Source organism: Corvus brachyrhynchos, unplaced genomic scaffold (genome assembly GCF_000691975.1).
Source record: "Corvus brachyrhynchos isolate BGI_N302 unplaced genomic scaffold, ASM69197v1 scaffold14, whole genome shotgun sequence".
Classification (NCBI taxonomy): Eukaryota; Metazoa; Chordata; class Aves; order Passeriformes; family Corvidae; genus Corvus; species Corvus brachyrhynchos.
In genome coordinates, this window is record NW_008239110.1 from 15,655,604 (window position 1) to 15,683,340 (window position 27,737).

Sequence of the window (27,737 nt, forward strand, 5' to 3'; positions counted from 1 at the left end):
TATTTGTGTGGGGGTTTTCGTAAAGGAAGATGAACTGGAGGGTTGAGAGGACTAAAAATCAGGGCTTAGCTGAACAGTGTGATTCAGCTGTCTTCTTCACAAGGTGTGGCAGCATTGTGAATGCTGTCTTATGGAATTGCAGTGCAGCTTCCTGAGACAGGCATTGACAAAGACTTGCTTTCAAGTGAATATAACTGAGAATAGAGGTTATTTCTAGGCCAAGTTTGCTAGCCACAAATTAACCAATAGCTACAGCTACAGTGACAAAGAAGCCAAGCTCCCTGGGAAATACTGTGCCTTTTCTCCCTTTATCTGCCAAGCCAATCAGCAAAAATCCTATGGTCTCGCTCCTCCACACTTTTGACTCCTCTGGACCACAGAGAGGGCACTTTGTGGTAAAGGTATACTCTCATTTTGGCTGTTAAGGAGGAAGCATGGGATGGGGAACCAAGGAGCCTGGTTGGTAGCACTAAGGATATTTTCATGGCAGCTTCAAGGCCCGTGAGTAGTTTAAGCCATGTCTGCAAGGTTTTAAATGTCCTATCCAGCTGTCCCCAGCCATTTAGTGTGGGAACTGCATCCACACTGATCATCACTCCCTTCTTGTGGGAACCAGAATGTGAGAAAAGTGCAGGATATCCCAGCAGATACCTTGACTTCAGCAAGGTGGGATGATGCCAGAACACACAGTTGCTGTTGGATCTTGGGAAGACACCCATTTCCTTCTCTAGACCTCCTCTCATTGTGGGATAATTTAACAAATTAGATCAGGGGGTATTGCTTCTGTTAAAAATAAGCAATGTGTTTATTTTCTTCCACACTTTTCCCTTACTGACTTTCACTGCTGACCATAATAAACACAACTGAAGGCCCTTCATGGTAGCAGGGTGTCCCTGAGACTGTATTTCTTTAAAAGGATGTATCAAACAATTACTTCCATCACAACAGCCTTTTAAAAATTTTTTTGGGTTTTTTTTGTGGCTACATGATTGTTGTGATTCTGGCTTTACTGTAACAAAGTGCCATACTTTCACTTTGTAACTTTAGCACCACTCTTGTTAAAGGAGACATAATTAAGATTCTGTCTGTTGAGTATCTTTTAACTGAATTCATCACCAGATTGGCCGTGTTTGGCTCTGGGTGTCCGATGTGGCCACTAGTAACTCTGGGAACTAACATCTCTGAGGGCCTGTCAGCAGCCTAAGCAGTAATAGCCTATTCGATGTGCTGCAGAAAAAGTCACCAGTTGTGCCAATGTCACTTCTTTCTGCAGTTCTGTGCCTTCACAGTTGTCTGTATGACAGCCAGCTTTTCCTGTGTGAAATCAGTACTCTTGTGTCAATACATCCTCTACATATATGTCCTCACTGCAGGAAAACCTGCAGGCTTTTTCCTGGGCTGGAAGGAAACCACATGCATGAACGTACAAAGTACAGCTTCAACACACTTTTCTTTCCCACTGATATCTGTAATGTTTCTCAAAGCCATTTTTAACACAATTATTAACAAGGAAGTTATCTATCGCAGTCCTGATCACTACTGGAGCTGTCAGAGCAGATCAACACAAACAGGTTCATCAGCATTTAGAAAGTATCACTGTGTCAGGTCACCAGTGACAAACTGAAACTGTGGAAAAGAAGAACAGTGTTCTAGTATCAAGCTTCACAAGCACAAGATGGGTATTACTGCCTGGCAGTGCTGGGAGAAAGCAAATAGAAATAGTTTTCATTAAAAAGTATATTCAAAATACTTACAATGTGTCCCAAAGGCAGTAAATATGCTTACCCATCTGTGATACAGGAGTAAGTGTATGCCCCCCACAAACCCCCCAGAACTGCATTGAAAAGCCTCCATAAACTGTGCCAAAAAGCACTTCCAGTTGAAAACATTTAGCAACATAGAGGTATGAGAAACATTCTGCTCTTCTATGAGTTTGACAATAGTTTTGCTGGGACTACAAAGTTATTTGGAAGGCAACTATTTCAGTAACAAACTGATGAACATCCTAGGTTGGAAAGCGGGCTTCATATGGAAGGATAATTACCAGATTTCATAGAAAAGTAGACACCTGATTATCCCCTTGCAGACTGGCTTTGCCAAGGATGGGAGCAGAGAAATGTTTGCCTTCTGTTCTGCTGGTTTTCTTAATTTTGGTGAGAGAATGCTTGCTTAGGCAAGTGAGAAGAGTCACATGGCCTTGAATACTTAGTTTCTGTAGTGATGAGAATCCTGAAGTGAAGGCACCTAACAGCCGCTTCTGAGTGGCTATGAACAGGCAAAGTTCCGTATGTTTCTCTCTATATAGAAAATAAGTAAATATATAAAAGGCTCTTTTGATATGTTGGGTGGAAGTCACTGCAGTTCCTATCTAACTGCCATAATCTGCCATGGTGTCCTCTCGTAAGTGCTCTCCTTGATACTATACATATGCAAAAAACAAAACCACAAAAACACAGAAACAATATTAGCTGGAACCATTCAGAACCTTATTGAAATCACTTTGAATCAAATTGCAAAAACAAATCTTCTCCAAATCTAAGATAACAAGGAAATCTCTAGGAGGAGGAGACATATGGCAAGTTTCAGATGCTAAAATTTGGACATTTTGAGGTCAAGCAAAAATATTTTTGTACTTTTCCATAAACCATAAAACGACTGAATCACATTCACTTAGAGCTTCCCAAGAGATCTGGGTGGACCGTTAGGGGGAAAGACAGATGGAAATAACAAATTTGGAAAAAAGTCCATCTGGTTCATCAAGATCTGGCATTATTGCTCCTATAGATATACTTTCTAAATGCAATCTGGTCTACAACCAAAGTGCACTGATGCCCAATGGTTTGGGGGAAAATAAAACATTCAGACAAGAAAACTACACATACATAATAACACTACAGGAAAATATAACCATTCCACTCCATGGAGCTTCTGTACCTAGTGACATTTCACTAGCTAAAGTGCCTACCTAGACATAATATGATGATTAGTACGCCCCAAATATCATTGGCCCATCTTTTCAAGAAATTTTACTAATTGGTGCCCAAGTTGATAGAGAGAGAGTTTGAGAATCTGAGAAAATTATTTTCACTGGTATGAGAGAGAAAACATAGCCAGAGGATCACAAGAATGAATGTGCTATGGGAAAGCATGTTTTGATAGATGGATATTTTTACTACCTTTTTACAGAACAGTATATGCAGCTCTCTTTTACTGGCTGTAGTGTAAAATGTACCACCCTGGAGCTTTATAGACTTCCTATTTTCAGTCTTAATTAGAGTCCTGAAGGAAAGGAGTATCCTTTTTACTCTCTTTCCCCCACGGAAAGCTGAGAAAACCAGTAGTTAGGCTTGCCTAGTAGAGTAGCAGGCAGCCTCCAAGAAAAAAGAAGAGCAGAAAAATAATCTCTCCCAGACTAGCAATTTCTGTTCCTCAATAAGGCAAAAGATTGGGAAGAGCACAGTTTCTAACCTCTCTTGAGCTGACTTAATTGCTATTCCTCTTTTCCCCCATGTCCAACACCTACTCTCTACTTCTTCTGCTTCAGCATCCTCCTCTCCCCATCCTATTCCAAAGGCCACCTCTCCCTCACCTCCTATTGAGATGAGCCTTCTAATGGCTAATGCCTGTTCTTCCATGGGTGTGTTGTGTGGTCACTGACAAGTCTACTGTCTTTTAATTTGCAGAAGATGACCACTTAAAGGGGCAGTCGTGCTCAGCTATGTGTCTGTCAGACCATGTAGGAATGAGCAGCAGCAACAGCTAGGGACCTCATGAGAACGGGGGCAGTCCGGTAATATTTTTTGCAGAAGAAGGAATACGACAGAATGAAACGTAATCATTTGTGCCGGCACACAGTTCGGCTGTTGTGCAAATTACCTGTCTGCTAATTTGCTAGAAGTGAAAATTGTAGTCCAAAATGTGGTTAGATGTAGCCATTGAAGTGTCTAGAGTAACAGCAGACTTCTATTTTTTACCCAATATGTGAGCACAGAAAGAATAGCCTGGCCCTCTGAGGCATGAAAAAGAACAAATTAGAATGAGGATAAAACGAAATAACACAGATAGTGAACTTGGGGTTGCAGCGGTTTCTCTAATGCAAAGGGCAGATTAGGCCTTTATCAAGGATCTGATTTGCCAGAGCAGAAAAAAGGAATTCTGAAGACTGCAAATACGCTCAGTAAGACAAAGAGTAAGGCTCGTTTAAAGCCAATGAGCCCAGTTCTTCACTCTCAGAGCCACTATCCCCAGAGTAACCTAAATAGGAGCATTGCTCATTTGTGCCAGCATGCAGACAGTGAAAGGATACGTGAGACCCTGCCACGCAAAAGAGCTCATGGCAAAGGAAATGGAAAAGAGCATCAAAGCAAAAGATTTCTTTGCATCAACACTGGCAAGAGAGCACCATACGTACAATGTAAATACAGGGTCAGCCTCCTGGAGACCTGCGGATATTTTTACTGAATTAAGTCAAAGGCAGCGTGAAAAACAACATCTGCAATTCAGTTCTGTGCTTCTTTCAGGAGGTGGGGGCAAGCCATGTTTCATGTACAATGTTTCAGCTAGTGCTTAGCACATGTATGTAATAAAGTGAAAAGGAAAAAGGTCAAGAAAGAGCAAGAGACTGGGAAATCTTGACTCTGCAGAGCAGAATCATTCAGCTAAGAACTAAATTAGAGAAATGACAAATTTACATCTTACCAAATAGCTCTTGAATGCATAAGAGTACATACACAGAGAAAAACAGGAAAGAGGCTCCCTGTTGGGCTAATAAGAAGTGTCATTATGCCCCTCTTCAGTGCTGCTGTTCAGTAATACCTGTCATGTGAAGGATAATAATGATAAATTTCAGCAAAATGAACTCTGAATTTATTTTTCAAGTGAAATAACCCAGTTTTCTAGAACACTGGTTGGGAGAGTTCATAACTATGCATGAAAATTGTAGTGATTAGATCGAATTTGAAAATGTGCTCAGTAGGGCAACAGCATCCAAATGCCAAGATGTAAAACTGACCACTTGAATGCAAATAAATCCCGATTCATCAGGTTCAAGCATTTGAAATTACAAGTCATTCTGTTCTAAAAATCAGGACTTTTGATATTAATAAATTTAGGATTACTTTTATCACTCTGTTGTGTTGGATATTTTAGGATCTAAATCAAGATTTAGAATGTGACTTTCTATTGGTATATGTATTTTAGAGATAGAAGAAATTTTAATAATATCAGAGAAACTTGGATTAAAAGAAAAATACCAAGTATCTTGAGAGTTCATAGGAGAGTCATATTTCAGTATCTCTAGATAGCCACAGATGATTAAAAGGTCTTTGATCACTATATCTGGGCCCTACTAGTGCTTGAAAATGACATTCCAAAAGGAGTCTTTTAATAAGTGGTCATACAAATCCTTCTGATTCATGGGGTAAAAAAAAGTGAAATTAAATTGAGGATCTACTGGGGGGGAAGGGGGAGTTATATATGCACAACTATTTCAGAGAGAAATCTGTATTTTAGAGATGGCAAATAAAGGCATGGTGGAAGATATTTTTCATAGAATTCAGATGAAACACTGTGTTCCCACAGACTTTTACAATTTATTTGCGTCAAGAAGTGTGTCTTGTCTCCCTCTGTAAAAAAAAGCACATCCCAGTCTAGACACTGGCATAACCTAAACCCTATACATGCACGTGCACACACTCTGTCATACTCAGCAAGACTTCAGAAGAGCATCAATAAGGTTATTAAGTCAAGCACTCAAACACTCGAAAACACTCATATTCTGTTTCCCATGAAGCATCAATTTAATTTCCCATGTGCTTGCAGTACAATACAACACTAATTAAATATTTGCTATTTTTTCCTACAAAACTGTAGTGTCATTCAGTGCATTAGCTAAACTGATGGCCAGAGCGAGTCCTGGGCATGATCTCAGACTCTTCAGTTCTGCTGTGTCCTATGTGTCCTCTGTACCAGTGCTTCTATCTGCAGGTGTCCCATAACTTCTCCTCCCTCCCACTCCCACTGCCCTCCTCATGCAGTTTTCCAGCTTGCTCATCTCCTCTCCCCAAGGGGCTCCCATTACCCCTGCTGCCTGCAAGACTCGAGCATAGGAAATGCCCTACTTAAAAACTTTGGGGTGGGGTCTTCCTCTGCTGCTGAAACCACCTGCACCTGTCTCCAGTCTTTGATCTTTGCATGGAAAGTCTTCATTCTTCTGTCCTGCTCTGAGGTCCAAAATTTTCTATTTTTCTCCTAATATAGTTTGCCTCCTCCACCTCCCACATGTGGGATACTCACATGGGATACACACTTCTCCCTCTGTGCTCCATTCACTTCCCTGTTCAACACTGCTGGACGCTAACAGTACAGGAACTGAGATGAGAGCTGAACTCAAAAATTAATAAATATGACATGTGATGAACTAGTACTGGGTTCAGTACTTGGCCGGCTCTCCTTAACACGACAGTGTGAAGAGAGGAAGATATGGTTCAAATAACAAGTCACCACATGCCAAATTTCAGGTCCATCCTCCAAAATATGGATATATTTGGATTTCTCTGTAGAACAGTTAAAGTGTTTTCTTAAGCAGAAAAATACATCCATTACCCTCTATCCCTGTTTCCAGGCATGGAGCAGCCACTCTGGCCACCACAGATAAACTAAATCATTAAAATAGAAACAGACTATAACAAAGTATTGAAAATATTTTGTGCCCAAAATAATAAAATACAGATGTAGTAATGGTAAATAAATTATCGTTTAATAACACAACAAGGAAGATTTCAGCTCAGACAGGTTTTGGCACAATCATAAGTAAATGAAGAATACTTTTTAGTACTTCTTTCACCAAGGGATCCCAAGTGTAGAAAGCATTACTACAAAACTTTATAATATTAATAATTTCTATCCAGGTTTGAGAAAGGACTGTAAGAGTTGAAATTTAAAAATTAGTTGACTGTGTCTTGTATCATCTGATAAAACTGTATTCTTGACAGCTGAGTTGTAACCTCAAATATCAATCAAGACAGCAAATCAATAAAATGAATAAAGGTGATTACTCAGGTTATAATTCCTCAAAAACATGTATGCATGAAATACTTTACCAGGAAAATTTAGTGGTAATTCCACTTTGGCTGAAAACTGGCTGCCTTCATTGTTCTCACAGGTACTTGCTATGAGCTTATTAATTTTGAAGCCAATAACTTTAATGACTTCTCCTGTTGAGAGGGAGCATTCATTACCAAACATCTCATAGATGGAGCCTGAAAAGAAACACAAAAGGAAAGAAAAGCATTATTTAGCTTTTTCTCACTTTGTCAAGTGTCCTTACATCTTTGAGTGAAAAAAAAATAATACTTAAACTATGTGAAATAATACTTATCTTGTAATAGTTAACCTAATTTTTATTTACTTTCTCAGGTTCATGATAAAAACCATCTTGTGGCTTCAGTGACCTCTCTATCAGCTCTATGTGTACACTGTTCTTAAATGCATGCAAAGAGAACAAGGTCTGAAGAACCTACATTTCCAAATTATTAGACCAAAATGGAGCAAGGTAGGGCATAGGATCACCTGGGTTGTCAGGAGGTGTCTCCTGAAACCAGCAGGCAGTGGAGCTCAGGCACTAAAGGTGCCTCTGCACAGCACAGGGTCTAGCATATCCCATAGGAAGCAACAGACTACAGCAGGAGACAAAAACCCACAGACCCTGGAAGGTGCCCAGGGAGAGGACAGGAGACGTCAAAGTGCAACCACCATTTGAGCTTCTTGTAGTAACACAAGACCTGAAGAAAGTACAAGAAATTGGGAAACTGGCAAATTAACAACGGCAATCCCTGTCTCATGTTGAAATGAGCATACTGATTCTGACCTGGCAGCAGAAAATTCCTTTTTTATCTGTGATGTTCAGAACACTGAGAACAGGAACAAGGCAATCCAGCCAAGCATTTCAGCACTTCCTCAACAAAACCTGGAACTGTATCTTGTCCTGCCAAAATCATCTCCCCCTTCTCCATTCTAGTTGTGGTCAGCCTTTACTGTTTCAGAAGCAGGTGCACAGGGAGAAGAGTAAAACCAAAAAACTGAAAAGCCAAGCTTTGCAGAAGAAGGAAAATTCCTCTTGGTCTCTGCAGGGGATTAGCAGAAGCTTTGGGTCATGGGATCAATTAACTATATATAAAGATGATGCAGTGAAGAGACAGTGTTCCATTTGTAGATAGAATTGCATTGAACACAGAACATCAGAAATGTCAACTCTAATACTAGCTTCCATTCTTCTGTGCATTTCCTCCCAAGAACTCACCAAGATCTGTCCTGAAGTGATGTGGATGAGCCCCTTCTGAAGTCTCATCTCAAAGTTTTATTTCCCTTGTGGTGAGAAACATTGTTCTAATTTCAACTCCCAATGCATTGGTGATCATTCAAGAACAATTCAGTCCTGAACATAGCCTGGGCTGATAAGCATCTGAGTCTGGGATCTATTTATTAACTCTGCTGAAGCACTTGCAAATGACAAGCACTTGCCTATCACCCTGACCTCAGCCGAAGTCACTGGGAGCTCAGTCTGAGCATAACTTACTCTTGTTTTAGCCTAAAGCTACCCAAAGCCTCAATAGAGCACCAAAACCAACAGGAGAATGACTGGGAGTAATGCTGAGCAACTGGTTAAGTGTGCTCTGTCGTGGATACATGTCCAGACAAACCTGTGCAATGTTTTCAACAGTTGAGATGGACACCAGAAAATCCTCAGCTTCCCTGAAGAAGATACAGTGTTTTAACCCTCTGGAGAAGGAATTTTGATTTAAAAAAAAAAAGTAAAAAACCATCTGGAAGATGCTTTTTGCAGGCTGGATGGGGCAACATTCCCTGGTTTCTCTTGCTGAGGGCCATATACAGCCTTAAGGGTTCTGCTGTACTTAGGTTCCAAAGTAACACAGCAGGCTTTCTGCTGCACACCAGGATGATGACTAACTCAGAGACATTCTGGATTATAGTGCCACACATATATCAGACAGTGCCAGGTGAAGAAACATGCTGTTTAAGCACAATTTCAACAATTCTGGTACTGAGCAGAAGACCAAGAGAGCTGCTGCCCTTTAACAAAAAAAGAACAATCCGGTTTTCTTATTGTAAAAATAGTACATAGTTGTTTGCTCTCTTCAGTCCCTGAGCAATCCAACACAGACTAACGCAGTTGTCTCTGGATATTGCTACAGCTCCCATCAGGAGGCTGGCTGCTGCTAATACAGATCATGAAGTGCCATGTCTACTCACTTTTTTAATGCCTCTAGGGATAGTGACTCCACCACTTCCCTGGGCAGCCTGTTCCAATGCTTAACCACTCTTTTGGTGAAGAATTTTTGTTCCCAATATTCAAGATGAGCCTACCCTGACACAACTTGAGGCCATTTTCCCTTGTTATGTCAGTTGGTTGCCTGGAGGAGGAGAAAAACCCTCACCTCACCACAACCTTCTTTCAGGTAGTTTTAGAGAGTGATGAGGTCTTCCCTTAGCCTTCTTTTCCAGGCTAAATTTCCCCAGCTCCCTCAGCTGCTCCTCAGAGGATTTATGTTCAATCCCCTTCACCAGCCCCATTTTACTTCGCTGGGCACACTCCAGCACCTCAATGTCTTTCTTGTCGTTCTTTCACCGCCTCTCTCAGGGCTCGGCCATGCAACCAGTACACCTGTCCAAGCTGTGGGCTGCCAACTTTTCCAAGAGAATGCTGTCTGAGACAGTGCCAAAGGCTTAATGAAATCTGAGTAGACAACATCCACAGCCTTTCCCTCATCCACTAAATGGAGCAGTTAAGGGGCTAAAGTTCTTAAAAAAATGGTTATTGAAGAATATTTAACCCCTATTTCAATCTATATCTGCAACAGAGTGATACCACAAAAGCCCCCAAGAAAATTAAAATCAAGGTAGCTCATTGTCTTACCATCAAAGAAATAAACATGGGTACATAATCCACTGGCAAACAAAATGCTTTGTAATACTACCAGTGAAAACCATAGGATGGTACTTTTCATTTGCAGAGGTTGGATAGATAGATCATATAACCATGAAGTTATGGAGGTATGCCACCACATTTTCCATCCAGTTAGAGACATCAGAGACCAACCTTCAACAGCTTATCAGTAGTAAAATGTATATTACCAGATGTATTTGAAATAGGCCAAGAGGTTGAAAGATTATGAGGGTGAGTAGTTGGGTGGATGATGGCTCACAGACTGAGACCATGACTGCAGAAACCTCATTTTTATTGGTACTAGTATTAAAAAAAATAAATAAAAAAAATTTAAAAATTAAAATCTGCCAGCCACATTTTTGGGGGTGCAATTGCACAGAAAGTATTGATTTTAATTACATATTTGTCTGCAACTAGATTGCTTTGGTCCTGATTTTAGCCCTTCCTTGGCAGTTTGCCTGGAATAATACAACGAAGATTACATTCAGACAAGAAAAATGTTACCTAGGCATTTGCTGCAAATATTTGTGCTGATAACAGGGAGCTGAAGAAACTGCATAGCTTTCAAAAAGGAAAATAAAAGTTCTTTCTCCTTTAAAAGCCATGATAATTAATCTTAAAACATTTTGAATGTTCCCACTTTTTGACAATGTGACCCTGAGAGATTTTACTTCAGCTGTGTAATGTGGACCCCCTCACACAATATATTGAAAAATAAAATTAAAATTAAAATGCACTTTTTTAACATTTATTTGTTGTTGCACAACAATAACTTTGGTTTTCCCACTCAAGTCACAAAGAAAATGCAACTCTTTGAAAATGTAAATCAAGTAACCTTGAGAACAGAATCTTTTGATTTGAGAAAGATGTATGCAATATAATGCAAAAAACCCCAAACATTTTAGCAGAGCCCAGAATAAAGCAGCTTATTTACAGTGATCAAACAATGCTCCTGAAGGCTGTAATTAAAGAGCTTGTGTCTTTGAAACCACCTTTTCTGGAATGCTACTTTGTTCAATAAAAATCACATTTATATCCTTTCATAAGCTCATCTCTAGTTTGCCAATCTGTGTTAGTAACTGCCATGATCAGATCAAAGCAAGCACCACAACTGGTTCAATATCTTTTCCCTCCACCTTTCCTAAAATGTTAAGCAGCCACACCACCATCCTCCCTAACATAAGCCCTTTATTTGATTTATTTCTCATTATAGGTACAATAAGAGCATTTTCATATTAAAAACAGCAATATGAACTATAAATACAGTGAATGCCTGAGATGGAGGATGTCATTCTTCATGTCAGGGCACGTGACAGTACCACCGAGATAAATATTTTATAACACAAGGTGGAACAATAAAATATCTCAGTAATACATTCCTTTTTCTTCCCAGCAGCTTGGAGCTGCATTTGGTGACTACTCTCAGAGTGAACGCTTCACTGCTGCTGACAGAAAGTATGGCTCACCATCAGGCCCGTGAGTAAACAGCAGCAGTACATCACTGGGGTGGAGCTCCCTTTTGCCTAATGCCTCCAAGACTTGACTATGGTGGCGCAGAGGATTATTCAGCAGGGGTGAAGCTCAGGCCCAGGCTGGCTGACTCCCAGTCTCACAGCCTGTCTGCTACAGGGTGCTGCTAAGCACTTCCAAGTATCCCCCATTCTTTTTCTCCTTTTTCTTTCTTTTTTTTACTTTTTTTGACAAAGACCAAGCTTTTTTCCTAACAAAACCAAATTACTTTGGAGGCCAAACACTAGGCATTGACTCCCTAGTCCCATGAGTTTGAATCCTTGAAGGAAAATATTCTCCCTTTCATGTCCCAGTAACACTCATTGAATTCATTGCAGCTGGCAGACTGAGCAGTCTTTGAAAGGAGATCCAAAGAACCGTGAACCTGGCTGCTTAGCAGGGAGATGAAAGATCTCCCTACATCTCCTGAAAGAGTAGAACTTTGTCCCCATGTCCTTTTCCCAGTGCTCCTTTCTCCACTATTAAGTTGTCATCGGTTGCCCATATGGGTGCTGTCTTCACTATCAGAGGTGACTCTTGTTTCAGGGGCGGGTGAAATGGTTCTGCTTTCACGTAAAGGCTCACAATAGCCCATTTTCCCCTACAACATAGCTCAGCTGAAATCACAGTTTTTTTAAGGCTTCTGCAGGCTCTCAAAGTAATATGAAGGGCATAATTGATCTATAATTAGTGCCAATAAAAAAGATATCATTCTTTATGGGCATTATTTGGGGGTTAGCCAATTGTTCAGTTTATGCTCTTTGGCAAGAAGAGAGAGCTATTTTAAAGTTTTAGGGAGGAGAGTTTTGCTTAGTCATTTTAATAATTGTATACTCTGATTAAGCAGAAGGAAAAGCCAACAATTTCTGATGTGGAGACGTTAGGCGGCTTTTCTTCCCAGTCACATACCTCCTGAGAACCAAAGATGCTCAGCAGCCTGGTGGATTTCCCCCACTAAACTCAAATAATCTAACATCTTGTAGGGAAGAGGCTGGAAATCATGCACAATGACAGGCAAAGGAAGAAGCATGCCCCAGCTTCTCTCTCTAACCCCAGGCTGTGAGAGAGGCTGCAAACAGGATAAAACACCTGTATGGCTTTAATCCACCCCTCTCTTCCAACAGAAGAAGGTGCCCCCATTGAGAATGGCAGAGCCCAGCTTCCCAGTGCCCAGATGGTGCTCCAGATGCCTGAGGATAGCAGTGGTCATGAAGGCAGTGTGAATTTGAGTGGAAGATCCTTTGTCCAGTGGCAGAGAAACTTACTGGGCTTTCTAAAAACTCTTCTCTCTTTAACAGGTCCCAAGCAACAAAAATCTTTAACTTTGATCAGTTTGGGACACAAATCTTCCAAAAGACTTTATGCAAAGATGCATCTTATCTAGATCATACCTACTTAGGCTGCAAAGGATCTGATTTTTGCCAGCACAAAACCATCAAAAAACAAAAGCCATTAAGATTTATCTTTTGCCATATAAAGTCAAACTTTAAATGTCAAGCGCTTTAAGCCATTTCAATCACAATGGACTTTTAAAAAAAATTACTTCTGCAGTTTCTGATTTATTCCTTTCCTGATAGGTTTATGGCCCTTTTTTCTTTATAAATGCATTCTTCTGATTCTCATCTATCCAGAGTCTCACGCACTGCATGTGGCAGCAGAGCTTTATGCGTGCAGCACCCACTAAAATGGAAAGAGCAAGTGAAACCACAGCTCCCAACGAAACACCTTTGGCCTTTTATTTGGGTTTACACAAATGAGTCAGAATTTCTACAGCAGTGAAGACAATGCCCAAACCTGATTTTGAACAGCATTAGTCACTGTTATAGCTGTTCATGATTTATTTAGTCTTATTAATTTTCTTTACAGTGTTAATTACTTTGAATTAAAGTATGTTTTTTCACATATATGTTCAACAGAAAAACTACATTTTGTTGGACTAGGCTTAGGAAGGCTGCTCAAATTGAGTTGCAGGATCAGGTCAGAGTGCAGAGCACTTCACAGGTGCAGTCCAGAACCGGAAACATGTTTAAGCATCTTCCCCTGCTGAGATCAGAGCACGATGCTCCTTGTGCCACTAATGTGTGTCCAAGGGAGCTAACCAGAAACAGTGGACCTGGACAAATGTCATGTTCCTTCATGAACAGATTACCAGGTTCTTGAAGAAAAAGTTTTGTCACGAAAGTCCTGTAACTCAAAACCAGTGTGTGGTATGGACTTGTGTGTCCTGGGATGTTTATCCCAGGATCTTCCCTCCTATGCAATTTAACATAGTTGTCCCTTCATCTTTCCAGAGCCTGAGTTTGTGAAAATTGTCTGGGTTCTTTTATAGGCTTTTTATAGGTTCATGGGAAAGAAAACAGGGCCTCTCCTGCTGCAGACCTCCTCCTCACATCCCTGGAGCCCAAGTGCAATGACAGCAGGGGAGCTGTCTGCTAGAGGAAACCATCACATCAAGGAGCTTCAGCAAGCCAAGATAAGGAGTTGACCCCTGCATTGAGACAAACCAGGCAATTTGGGCATTCTGCCTACCTCCTGAGCCATCCATAGGGAGGCCCAAAACTGAATGTCACAGAAAGAAAATCCCCTCAAAGGAGATCCTCAAATCAGCCTCATCCTGAGTGCCAGCTACCCAGGGTCAGATTTTTCTCACTGTGTCTGGATGACTCATTCCATTGAGGGCAGCAGTATGAATAAAATGAGCAATACTTGACCCATAAAAGTCAGGGTTTGTTCTCGCATTCACTGAAGAACACTTTCTTTCTTGTTTAGAATAAAACAGGCTTTTGAAGCATCTTGAACAAGTGCAGGAGAGTTTCAGTGGTTTGTATTAATAGAGAAAACTTACCAACATGATCCAGCTACTGACCACAAAAGACAATCCAAACTATCTGTTACTCTGGCTGTACTTAAGGCTCTTGCTCCTACTTGCTCAATCAAGAGGAACAGAAACAACTGTATTCAAAGGAAAACATCCTTCCATTTTTTGATAGGTTTGGCTTCTCTATCTTTAAAAAAAGGACACAAATTAGTAAGTGAAACAACTGTACCACAGGTTTTACCAATTTTGTGTGCAGTTCTCCCTTGGCATGCACTCCATGGAAAGTCCACCCAGTAAATGTAGAGACCATTTTTAATGATATTTCACCTCTGAGAAATACAGCCCTAGCTATCTTCATCAAAGCTGTCTATGCTTGGCCTCTGTTTAAATTACTTGTTACTTTTTGTAAGAAAAAGTAGCTTTATTAATCCTGAAGAGGCAGTTTGCTTGTTCTGTTTGTACATATTACAGACTGCATATCCTAGCCTTCATCAACTCATTGACTTATCACACTTGATAAGGGAGCAGGATTTGTTCTCTCTAGGCTTAGAAACAGTAAAAAATCTACCCTATGTGATCATTTTCTAACCCTTAGTGTTGAGAGATATTTCTTGTCTAAATTAGGACTTGGGGCAGCTGAGATTGGGTAGATAAGAATTCCTTTTGTGTTCAGTTTGCCTAGCTACAGTAACAGGGTTAACAAGACTTTTTGGATTCTGTTGATGGCCAGCAGAACCCATCACTTCCCTGAAATGCTTGTAGAAATGCACGCTGGAAAGATGCCGTTTCCCAGTCACAGAAGCAGAGAGAGTGAAACTGAAACTGCAGAGACAGCAAGTGACGGTGGATAAGCAGCCAGCAAGAGGAACTATGAGTCATGTTGGTTTTAGTTCACCAAAGTGAGTTTTGAAATGGAACTATTCACCCAAAGGGTTTTGTTTGGCATTGCCTCTCATGCAACTGTCAGAGAGCACTAAACATCTGCCCAGAGGAGGAATCCCCACTTGTCAATTCTAAGAATCTTTAGATCCTTTAGGTCTGGAAGGACATTAACCAAGGATGTACATGTGACCCCATAGTTGCCTCTTCCCAACATTTTTTCCCTGCACAGACCTGGCACTTTTCCTGCACTCCAGAGACAGGAGTACCACAGCTACAGAACGCTGCTTCACTGCACACCCAGCCTGAAGATGTGGAGGCTGCTGGCTTAGCGTTCGCTTCTCCTCAGGGGAGTGCAGAATTTCCTAATATGTTTCACAGGCCTGCTGTAAAAGAGGGGATGTCCTGGAATTGCAATTTACACAACACACATGCTGTTTGCAAACAACTGAACTGCACAGCAGAGCTACAAACTCTCCCTGCACTCTGGCAAGTCCTAACCCCTGAAGAAATGGGGAATACCACTACTGATGTATGTGTGTTTAGCTGGAGCAAGAATGGGAAGACTGTGGGTAGCCTAATGACAAGAAACAGCAACAGAATAGGTGCCTTGAGCGGTTCTTCATTTTTCACAATTAAAGTTGGCACTTTTTACTGTTCTGCCACTGGTTAAATTAAGCTTGCAAAATATTAATTCAAATACCCATAAAGTAATTATATCAGTATTAAAAAAGACATAATTTTTTCAAGAAATAAAGAATAAAGATGAAAGCCCACACTTGCATGCTATCTGTAAAAAACAGTGGTCAGACAGTACTTACCTTACTAAGTATCAATATTTACTAAAATGTTCAAAGAAAGATATTTGATCAATCAAATTGGTTCCCAATGGAGATTCAGCAATTTAATTTTTTAATAACTTATTCTAATGAGCTATTAAATTGTCATGTACTTCAGTCTGCACTGTAGTTCCTTTCTAATCAGTGCTGATTACCAAGTTATTTGTATCTGGCAGACTTGCTTTCGTTTTATAATCATCCTTCCTATTCCCTTCAGAGATTCAACAGTACAGTCTAGCTTCTGTAGCAAGGACATTATGTCTGCAGAGTCCAAAGCAGCTGCCCTGAGAGGTATCCCTGGCATTTGGAGAACTACCATCTCCTTTCTTCTGTGTTTCTATTTTCAAATCAGGGATGACAATAATTTCTCTACTTCTGTATGGTCTTTCGAATATGATGATGAGAAGCATTTCAGAAGAACTCAGGGCTGTTACTAACACCCCACATTTCTGACTCTGCAAAGCATCAGGCAGTGGTAGGTGATGGCTGCAGGTTGGGTCTCCGACAATGAAGCCACACACAGCTTGAGGAACAAAGGGAATAGGAGCATGGGAGTGTGAACAAGCTCCTCAAACCTTGACTATCCTGCCTAGAGGCAAACTGGTAAGGCTTCAACCAACCCTGAAGTCCAGGTGTAGCATGAAAATCACTGATATCACTCAAGGATATGCTTTCCTCTTCTTCATGCCGAGAACAGAGATATAAACTTCCTCAGAAAGGTGTCTATCATAGTATTCACTACCAACAGCAAAAATGCAACTGTCCATAGCTTTTCTAGCTGAAAGTACTCCACATGGAAGCATGGTCTATAAAGTTGTGTCTATTTGCAGTTTGGGGAACTACAGTTAAATACATCACATCCATGAATTGAGTGCACACGGCATATGTTTTCTACTTGCTCTCCACTGGGAACAGTAGCAGGCAGGCTTGGGTCTGCAAAGAGAGACCCAGATTGTGTTTGGTGTAACATGGATATAGAATGGATTCTTTCAGAGATGTTACCTTGCCAAAGGCAAGTAAATTCCTACTCTCTCCCTGGAGCTTGACTTTGCAGCTTCTAATAAAAATACCTCACCACATGGAAAACATCCATCCTCACAAAGCATTACACTTTCCTTATGCTTCCAGAAGTACTGAAAATCTGTCAAGAACTGTAAGGCTAGTTTGCAAGTCCTATATTTGCAAAATCATTAGACCTAAGTGCAGTGTGTGAAAAATGTTACTTCCAGATAGAGTAAATGGAGAGTTTCGTCCCCACAGAGCACCGGAGAACAGTGAATCAATTACACTGTGCTGTCGTCTTATCACGGGGCTTGCTGTAATCTTTGGTTGGCTGCTACAGCTTTGATGTGGCAGCTCTAATGGGTGCAGTAGACCATAACTTACTCTGTTAGCCATTCTATGTACCTGGCTAAGCTGATATTAAGAAACTTTGCCCTTTTTGGGGGAGGTTGTGGAAAGGGGAATATACATTAACATTTACATATATAAAAATTCTTCCTATTTTAAATCCTTACAGAGGAAAATTAATTATCCCTGGTGATGGATCAGTTACAAACAATCACATGTAACACTTTACCAATCGATCTTCTCCCTCACTATCTGCATGTTGTGCTGAGAATGGTTACAGATTCCTATGAAATCCCATTCCACAAAACCACTTAGCTGGCCACTTAGCTGTAGCCATTTGGGAGCTATTACAATCAGTGCACAAGTGCTCAGATTTGGTCCCCGTAGCCACAGCAATAAACCCATGTTCCCTGCCGATACACTTGCCATTACCCACGCCGTGATTGCTGGTGTGCTGCATGGGGTAAGAGAGATCAAAAAGATTGTTGCATGGGCAGAGGGATCTGCCTGAGGAAGGACTAAAGAGTGGCTGTCCTAATGGAAACTTGAAGTACTCAAAGTGGCCCAATCTCCTGTTTAGCAATATAACAGGAGTTACTTCAGACTCTCTTTGAAGCACTAGTCTTGCAACAGAAGATGTAATATAAATCATAATGCAAGCACAGAAAAATGTGTTCACCCCAGCTGCCAGGTACAGAAGGGAGCAAAATATTCAGGAGAGATCTGACACAGACAGAGAGCTCAGGGAAGGAGGGAGAGAAAGGAAGGGAGGGCCTGGCCTGAGAAGACCTTTTGTAGCCCTAGACCCTGCAAGCCTATCAGGAACCGAATGTTTCAAGAATCTCAAGCTTCCTCTGAAGCAAGGAAGAAGAGGAACCCACAGAAGCCTACTACAGGACATTGGTTTCTCTAGGTACTTGCAAGTATTCTTGGGATATGCTAGCTGTGAGGGGCAAGGAGCCGAGTAGAATGTATCAGTCTTGCTTGTTGTATAAACCAGAGACTCATACACAGCTGTCAGTTCTACACGGATGAGAACAGCTGAGAAGACACCAGGAAAAAAGGACAGGAAGAGGTGGTGCTGCTGAAGACCAAAAAAGCATGAGAGCAGCACAAGGGCTGTCACTTTTTAATGCTAGTATTCTCAGGTCTCTAGAGCACATACCATCCCCTCCCAAGGGTAGTCATCAGTTAATAGCCTTTTCCTTTCACATGTGAGGAATTGCTGCAGAATGGTCTGTGGACTCACCACTGTTTTCCTCCTCATGTGGAAGGGTTTAGACAGTAAACAGAAGCACAAACTGAAATACTCTGGCTACAAAAATGTACTGGTATGAGTTTTACCATCCATGAGCAACAGGATGCAGACTGTAGGTACTCAGAAACCTGCAGACAGCTGGGTCACTTTATCATAGAATTTTGTGTATATATATATATACATCTCACAGTATTTTGTGTACACATATACTTACATATATACATATACATATGTATACGTATGCATGCCTACATGTATGTATGCATACAACTTGTTGTCATATCTCTTCTGCTTCCTAGCTGTGTGAAAAGACATATACAGAGACTACTCCAGCTTAAGGAGGTGATCTTCCATTTTTTAGTTTTAATTCTACTCTTCATCACTTAGGTGGTAGCTTTCTTACCAAGAACCTATTTCAGCCACAGCTGTTGGACCAGTTTAGAAGATAAAACTTAAACAGGCCAATAGCAAAGTTCAGAAAAAGAGTATTTTCAAAGGTTTCTGGTAATTTTAGCTAATTTTATTTCCCAGAACACTTTTCTATGTAACAGTATTATTCATAGGTAGTTTCCAGAACAGCCAGGATGGGCAAACTGGAGTACATGGACAGTACACTGTCATCACAGATTCAGTGTGCCCTTTCCCATTTCCTCTCTGCCCAAAGAGACTGTTGTCATGGAGGGAAAAATCACCCACTCTGGCCACAGCTACTGATTGCCAGTCAGAATTTCCATGGGTACCTCCTCTCTCCTTCTAATATGGAGCAGCATGGAAATATTTAGATTGATGTAAAGATAGATGTTGTGGATCCTGAAGAGGGTGTTTGGCTGAAGCTGAAGCAGACTTCAGCTCATTTCATGAAGCCCTCTCTGTTTTATCAGTTGGACCCCAATTTTTCCCTTTCGGTGGTATGGAGGTAACTTTCTTTTTCTAGGCTGATACATGGGCTTGACATGATATCTTCACTATCATTGAACAAAGTCCATACCCAAACCAAGAGCAGATTTTCCCCTCCAATGCAAGCCTCTTTACCACCTTTTGAGTGTATTTTGTGCACAAGCAGAGCACTAAAAGCATCATAAAAATAGATCTGCAGCAGGAAAACCCAGTGAAATATTACCCCTGTGTTGCTCCTGTCCAGCTCATACTGACCCCTTTGCATTGTTGCACGCCTGAAGTACCCCCAAGTACAGGACAGAATTTCAGGAAAACCTTATGGACCCTCATGGTCACTTTCCAGACTCCCTGGTTCTTTATTTCTGAGACAGAAGGTAACTCCCCATGGCAGCCCCAGAAGTGCAAGCTGGATTTAATCAATTAACCTCTGTGAAGTGATTTGCAGTTGCTGGATTGATGGCTCTGTGTAAGTGCAAAGCAAATTCATGTCTTATTCCAGTACTCTTTCCAGGATATGATGAGTACTAACTGCATTTTCATTTTCACTGCCAGTGAGAAGACCGAATGCACACTGCAGCAAAGACAGTTCCAAAGCCATTGAAAAAACATTCTTCAGCTGGGAGGAAACTGCTAGGAGACAACTCCATGAGCATCCTCCCCTCTACCTTCCCCACAATCCAGTCCAAAGGGGGACCTGATGTCAAACACAGGCTCGCAAACCCTGCCAGAAAGCACTTGATGCTCACCTTGACAATAGATGCCTGACTGGATTTGGAGGACCCTGGGAAGGGCTCTGAGGTCCAGAGAATGAATGAACTTCTCCAGGGAAATGGCCATGGTCCGCAGCACTGTAGCATGTGGGTTTGGCACGTAAAGACCAGTGAAAAGCTCTGGAGGCAGCAACACTCTCAACCTGGTGCATGCTGTGCTTGGGAGCACCGCAGCAGAGGGGAGGAGTAGTATGGGGAGGTGCTTCTGCTTCCTTCCCTCTCTGGCTGCTTCCTCCCCTGGGTGCAGCTGGAGTGGGGTGAGGCAACTGGTGACCCCGTTGGCTGGCTCCGGTACCCACACCCAGCAAGGGTCTGTGCCAGGCTGGGAGACGTGGGAGGTTGCTGTGGGTACTGAGCTCCAGAGGGGGAAGGGGGATCTGCTACAAAACTCCATTTTGTCAGTGATGGTTATTGACCCTGTGAAAAGAAGATAATGAATATCAGCCCTGCCTAGAGTGGGGGAAAAACCCACCATGTCTGGGTAGGGTTTTGTCAGTTTGTTGGTTTATTTTTCCTCTTGGAACACAGCAAAATAGTTTGGTGTTTTTTTGCTTCAAAACCATAAATACCCTTTGAAGAAAAGAAATTAACCACTTTGATGTCTTAAATATTTCATCTTGATTTAAGACATACAAATAGAATACAAATTACTTCATCCTGTAAATGGACATTTAAACACAATGCTGCTAGGCAAAATGGCCAACATTTTTAATACCACCAATGATTTGTGGTAATTTGATTTTGAGATGCTGCAATTGGGAAGGAATTTTAAGAGACTACTGTCCAGTACCAGGTGAAAATCAGACTGCACTGAAGACAAACCCCCAGCACTGGTCCCAGCTCTGCCATTCTGAGCTTGATCAAGCACTGTTGTTTCAGAAGGACTCTTGTGAAGAACAAGGCCATAGTAAATAAGCAGCAGACTCAGATCATGAGGAAAACAGAAGTGACTGTGATTTCATGTTTGTTTACACTGCTCTCCTGGCTCCCTGAGGGGTCAGGGAAAGTAGAAAGCATGATATTGTGTCAAAACAGTAAGAAAATCAACCATTTATTTTCAAAAAGCTTGCTAGCTTCATTTCATCTATATGTAATATTTTGCAGGAGACGTATTAAAAACTTCACATATTAAACTCTCAGAGTGGGTGCACTGGCCATTGAGGTGCCAGGCTACCTACAGAGTTTGAAAAGTTTGTTACCTTAAATTTATTAAGAGTTTGTTAACTCTTAACAAATATTTCTCCAGAGAATATGAAATAGGTTTTATTAGTGGGGAGTCTGCAGGTGCAGAGCTCACTATTGCCAGTCGTTAATGCTGCAGGTGCTACAGGAAAGAGGAGTAACAGGACTTTGGATCTAGGAGTCACAGATATTAGTAAAAGCCAAACTAGAGAACATGCACAGCCAACAACTCATCAACTATTTTAATGCAAGACATCACTTATACTACCCTCTCTAGAAAAAAACATTTGAAATTAAGCAAATGTAATTGGTTTGTGAGAGAGCTGGGGAAAGCACATATATTCAGTGGTAATCAAAAGACCCATATTGTAAAAAGCTGGTTCTTACAAGCACAAAGCAGTGAAATGTGTGAGTGGTTTCAGTTATTTCAGTGGGACACCTTTGTATTTTTAAATATTATGTGTGCAGCTCTATCAACTCAAGGCCAAGTTTCTTGGTACCAGCCCCAAGGCTGTGAGGTATTTTGCCAATGCCAGCAGCTGGGCTTTACCTGTACACATTGTTTTGATCAATGGATAAAGAGCCCCTAAGGCCATTTGTACAGTTCCTCAATTCTCTTGTATTTGGCTCTTTGCTTTGGTAAGCCTGCCAGGAACAACACCACAAAAGAACATTTAACATGAATGGCAAACACACACACAAATTAATAAATATTTCCAAAATTGCTTGAATCCAACAAAGCAAATGCACAAAAAGACATGGATCTCACACAATAAAAATTCAGAACAAAACCTGGTTTATGCTGCTAAATCCAGCAGCCCAACAGCAGAAGAGAAGGCAGATACAACTCTGTGATCCCACAGCCAGCAAGCAGCATGCACTTCCAATAGGCACAGACACACGGATATATACAGCACCCACACACATAAATACACTGCCACACACACAAATCAACCTAGAGAGAAACCGTAGCAAGCCCCAATGGCCTCATCCTGTTCTGCTTTCTGGCTGATTGATGTATTAGTGGGAAATACACACATATGTATTCATGCAGTGAGGATCCCTCCAGCAGCTGAACTTAGGCACAGTCCATCCAGTGGCCTCTGATCCTGCTGCCACTGGGATGTGCAAGTGGCTCTGGAGGTCCAGAGCCTCTGTAATGTGCCTGGAAATACCCCAGAAATACTTTTGGGTTTCCTCTACCCACTGTTATTCCTCTGTGCTTCTGTGTTTATCACATAACCTAACAAAACCAATCATTTTAGCTGCAATGAAGGAACTAGAAAGGCATTTGTCTGAAACTGCAGTTTAAATCAGGAATGCTATCCACTGGTCATGTGTTATCAAAAGAGTACCCAGCTCTGCTAACACAGTGACTGGTAAATGAGAATCATTGACCTGTTCTTCCAAATGCTCTGCAGGAGCTTTTTCCAGTTTGATGCGTAATGCCAAGAGCAGAGGAAAATAATTTGCTATCTCCAAACCATCCTTGATCTCAGAGTGGGATATCATCACATTGTCATCATGGACTGCTGGTAATAAGGTAGTCTTTGAGGAGGTTTTCATATTGCAGGCTAAATTCTTAGGAGGAACTTGACTAAGAAAAATTCCTTTTGTTTTGTCCAAGTTCCAGTATGGAAGATTAGGACAAGCTGCTGAAAAAATGTATGTATACTGTACTGAGAGGAGGCAATATCTGAACCCATTCTTCCCATATGGAAAGAACAGAGTTCACAAGCCTCTCTTTACCCCATCTTCAGCTCTAAGTTATGGCATTCTTCACAAAGAGCCTGTCAGGACCTCAGCGTTACCTCTGCCCTGTGTGAACCTGCATGTAGCATCAGCTTGGCGACTCCGTCTCTACTGCTAGCAATGGGGTGAAGTCAAGTTGCACAGCCAAACCAACACCACCCAAAGTGACCATGAGTCCTCATGCAGCCACGGTATTGGCAGCTCCAGCTTCTCTGGAAGGTGCACACAAGCAGGGACACACATCTCTCCAGGTGGAAAAGCCCTGCTTACTCCCTGAGGAGGTGGCCAAGAACCAGCTGTAGGGGAATGTACCTGAAAAATAGTGGTCAGCTAATTCAGAAGGATGGGCACATGGGCAAAACACAGAATTCTGAAAACTATATCCAGGAATATTTTCCTACCTTGCTGGTGGGTTTAATTATTGTTTTTCAGAAAGTCAATAAACTGTTCCAAGTTTCCAAAGAAAATCAGTTCTAAACCTGTGAAGGATTGCAATATTTTTCAAGCTCAGGCCATTCTTTAGATAAATGTGGCCATTAGTTGAGCTGCTTGAAGGGAAATTTTAAAACAATCCTGTAAATATGAAACGAAGATAAACTAAGATACAGGAAGATACACACCATTTATTGAGCTTATAAACATAAGGGCAATGTATTTGATATAGCTGGCAGAACAGTAATTCCAAAGAGGAAAATGATTTAGGGAAACTCAGAACAGCCAGGACCTGGGAGGCAGGTGTGAGTGAGGCTGATATGGAATAGTAATGCCACCTTTTGAATCAAACTCAAGATACTGCAGGAAGTTCAATACACTTACATAATTTTTTCCAGTGTAAGGTTGTCATGGTTTAGGAATTATATTCTCCAGTTTAGTACTCCCCACTAAAAAAAACACGCAATGCTTCCCCTCCCCGCCCTCCAACTGGAGGCACAAAAGGCAAATATCACAGGCTGAGATAAGAACAATGTACTGGAAACAGCAATTAGAGAAGAAAATTAACAGTAACAACAACAAAATTATTAATAAAAGTATATAAAAGAGAGAGTAATTCACATGTAAAAATGCTCACCACAGATCCTGCAACAATAAACAATACCAGATGGTCTCCCTGGCATGTTTATTTCAGCCAGAAGGAACCCCTTCTCCTTGGAAACAGGAGCCCCTTTTCCCCTCCCCCAGCAATGATGTGAGGTGATATAGAATAACCTCAGTGTCCTGGCCATGGTCCTTCCTGACTACTGTAAAAAAATGAACCCTGTCCTGACCAGAAGCAGTAAAAATGTAGAAACTCCACCTGTCATTAAAAATAGAGTCAGTCTAAGCTGTAGGGAATCCTCCCTGACACAGGTGCATTGAGCGGTGAAATAATCTCCCAAGGGAACAAGTGGACTCCTGGAATGTTTAGGCCTTGAATAAATAAAGGACTCTACGACATCATCAAGAACAATTCTGATAAAGAAAGGGAGAGAGGTCATCTATTCCTGTGGGTGATTAACTGTAGTGTCACCCTTCATTTATCGGAATCTATGGTCTGAATAACTAAGTCAGGTGAACAGCATCATATTCAACTGTGCCAGAGGTGAACTGAGCGTTAAAAGAAGCTACAGAGACTTTCAGGAGCTGTGGTCTTCCTCTCCTAACCCACACTGGTTCTGGTAATATCACTCGTTTCGCACAACCCACCCAAGAAGCACAACACTAAACTGACAGTCATGCCCTTCCAATGGCCCTTGTGACATAAAATGATGGTCTCAGCAGCTTGAACAAACTGTCCCAATGAGAAAAAATCTAATGCCTACAATGCTATACCTAGATTAGTCCCAGAGATACAAAGGCAGAATTGGCTAAAGACCTGACTGAAACATGAACTGCTGTAACATGCGTTACTATGTGATGGGTGGGTCTTTGTGTACAAGCTTTTTCTGCCACTTCAGTATGTATAGGTGGATAGGATTAATTGCCCAACAAAGCCAAAGGTGATCAGCTCTTAAGCACTGAAATAATTCCAGCCAAAGAAACCTAACTTTTTTAGCCTAATATTTAGTTTACTTGTCCTCCAGAACCTGCAACAATTGCTTCCAACTTTACCTGAAAATATAAAGCACTCATTGCACGGAATATTTCACCAACCCCAGAAAGCTGTTTTGGTTTTTTTAGCTTTTTTTTAAACATTCTTTCTTCCATGGACAGCCATTGCTCGCACTCCCCCTAGGATGAGTCAATTCGGGTAGAGGACTTTTCAAATCTGCGGACAGAGGCAGAGAAAGATCCTGCTGGAAATTAAAATTAAGAGCCATGTTAAAAAGCAAGGATCATTACCCACAGAATTTTATACTGCTTCACCATCAGTTGAAGTCCACAGATAAAGATAAAATGTGCCTTTCTAAAAATATAATCTTGCTCTGTTCCAAGTTTTTGCACTTGGTATAAAAATGATTCTGTTGAAAATCCTAACACCTCCACAAAGCGGGTGGTCACCCTTGTGAATTGTGGTGGTTCCTGGCTCTAAAATCTTGGAACACTTTAATGTCCTGTGATTTTATTGTGAGCTTTCCTTTATATTTTCAGGAACTACGTTTTGAGTTCTTTGACATTTCCTTACAGTTTGACAGAAAGATCTCAGACGTGCTCTTCATATGAAATTTAAATGGCTTAGCAGGTATGAACAAAAAACTGTTAGTAAAAGTGCCTGAGCCCACAGGGTTGTTCACCAATGTTTGACTCCAGTGAATAGTCTATTGAAGAACCAGGATACCCCAGTGCTTTTAAAAGAATTGAAGCACATGTACACACGTTACATTGTGAAAAACAGTAAGTTTTTGGCTGACGTTTTATGAACTGAACAATAATAACCTGTGGGTATTTTCTACATTTTATTGAGCAATTCTGTACCTGCTGGAGTCAGAAAGATCTTTTCATTGATTTTAATAGAAGTTGGAGTAGATTCTTAATAAGGAAGAGTTATGGCTTTCAGCTGGTTGTGGCTTCCCATAGAAACGCCTTGCTTATAACAGCATTTCAAGTTACAGTCTTATGAAGAATATTGACATGAAGTTTTCCAAAGTTTCTTCAACAAAGAGTAATAGCTCTGTTTACATCAGTAAATTATAGAAAATATATCTCCAGAAATCTCTCCCCAACTGTTGGTAAGTGGGATTAGAATAATGGTCTTAATGCATTTAAAGTGTTAGCACCAGGTGTGTATTGAACACTCAGCCCCCTGAAAGGTTCAAGTGCTGCAAAGGCAGGCAACTCTGCCAATGCTTTGTTCAACCACAGAGAAAAGGACACTATTTGAGATTTCTAAGCTCTACGCCAGTATAGACTCAAAGCTAAAAATAGCCTTGAGAGTATAAAGTCTCAAGCTAAAAATTCCACCATCTATTGGCAGGTATTAATGCTACCTGTCTTTATAAATGTATTAAGATGATTGATACTGAAGTGTTTATAAAGTATTTTGAAGATAAAGCAGAATGCAAATGTTTAATACAGTAGGAGTTCCAATACAAAGAAGCACCTGCCAAAATTACTGTTTATAGAAAATGAGCCATCCAGGCCATCTTCAGCCAGTGCTACCACTTTTTATTTGACAGCACAGAACATGAACTCACTCTTCTAATGGAAATATTTATCGATCTGTGCATGGCATCACACTACAAAATCTATTCAGGCACTCTCAGTGTTCCAGTTTATAAGTTAATAAGCAGATATTAAACATATTTGGGTTCTATCTTCCATACTCAGTTTGGGGATATCATTTTGCTTGAGTAGACTCAAAGCAGAGAACTTACAACATAACCAGGGCTGCACGGAAAAGCTATGGCAAAGCCATGGTCACGAGTTCTGATACCTAAAACCCAGCCTGAGTCCTCTCACCACAGCACCAATATTTACTCTTTCTAAAAAATAAAGAATTTTACTCCCTGTAAAAAAAAAAATATGTCAAACACATACTCCCAACTCAACACCCAATATCTATCTGGTTTCTATGGATTGTTGGCTATTTTTTTTTTTTTTTTTTTTTTTTTTTTTTTTGTGGGGAAAGAAAAAGGACTGGCAAATAAAAATAAGACATCCTGCAGCTTTCGGGAGAAGCATGGGTCCATTAAAGATGGAGTAAAAAATTTGGGAGTAAAAATTACTTGAGATATCTTCAAATTACAGAAAGCGTTTTGAAATATATTTGGCATATCTTCAATTCATTTTTGACAGCTGGAGACACGTAGGAGAAATTTTTGAATTAATTTCAAATATCATTTTCTCCCTTTGTGATTTCTTGAGCGGGGTGGGCTGTAATTCATTTTTAAAGAGGCAATGTAGGTTTCAAGATGCTGGTAAAGGAATCCAAAATAATCTTGTTGCACCCTGTCACTGTTCAAAGAAAAAGACCCTGTATTAATTTAAATATATTTGTGAAAGATTGATTCCCCCAATGGAATTTGCATAGCTACTTTCACTAATTATTGCTGAAGTTTCACCTATCGACTGTCAATTTTCCACAGAAGGAAAGCAAAACAGT

The 27,737-nt window shown here is 40.9% G+C and overlaps 1 protein-coding gene across 1 annotated transcript in view; it reads right to left on the reverse strand.

The window, feature by feature from the left end:
• THEMIS (thymocyte selection associated) overlaps window positions 1-20,609 on the reverse strand; it is an 81,996-nt gene extending 61,387 nt beyond the window's left edge. Inside the window, exons 1-2 of the mRNA XM_017739783.1 lie at window positions 20,261-20,609; window positions 7,101-7,259 (exon numbers count right to left, since the gene is read on the reverse strand). Of these exons, the coding sequence (XP_017595272.1) occupies window positions 7,101-7,259; window positions 20,261-20,351 (250 nt within the window). The 5' untranslated portion in view covers window positions 20,352-20,609. The remainder of the gene's footprint in view (window positions 1-7,100; window positions 7,260-20,260) is intronic.
• Window positions 20,610-27,737: the final 7,128 nt, after the last annotated feature.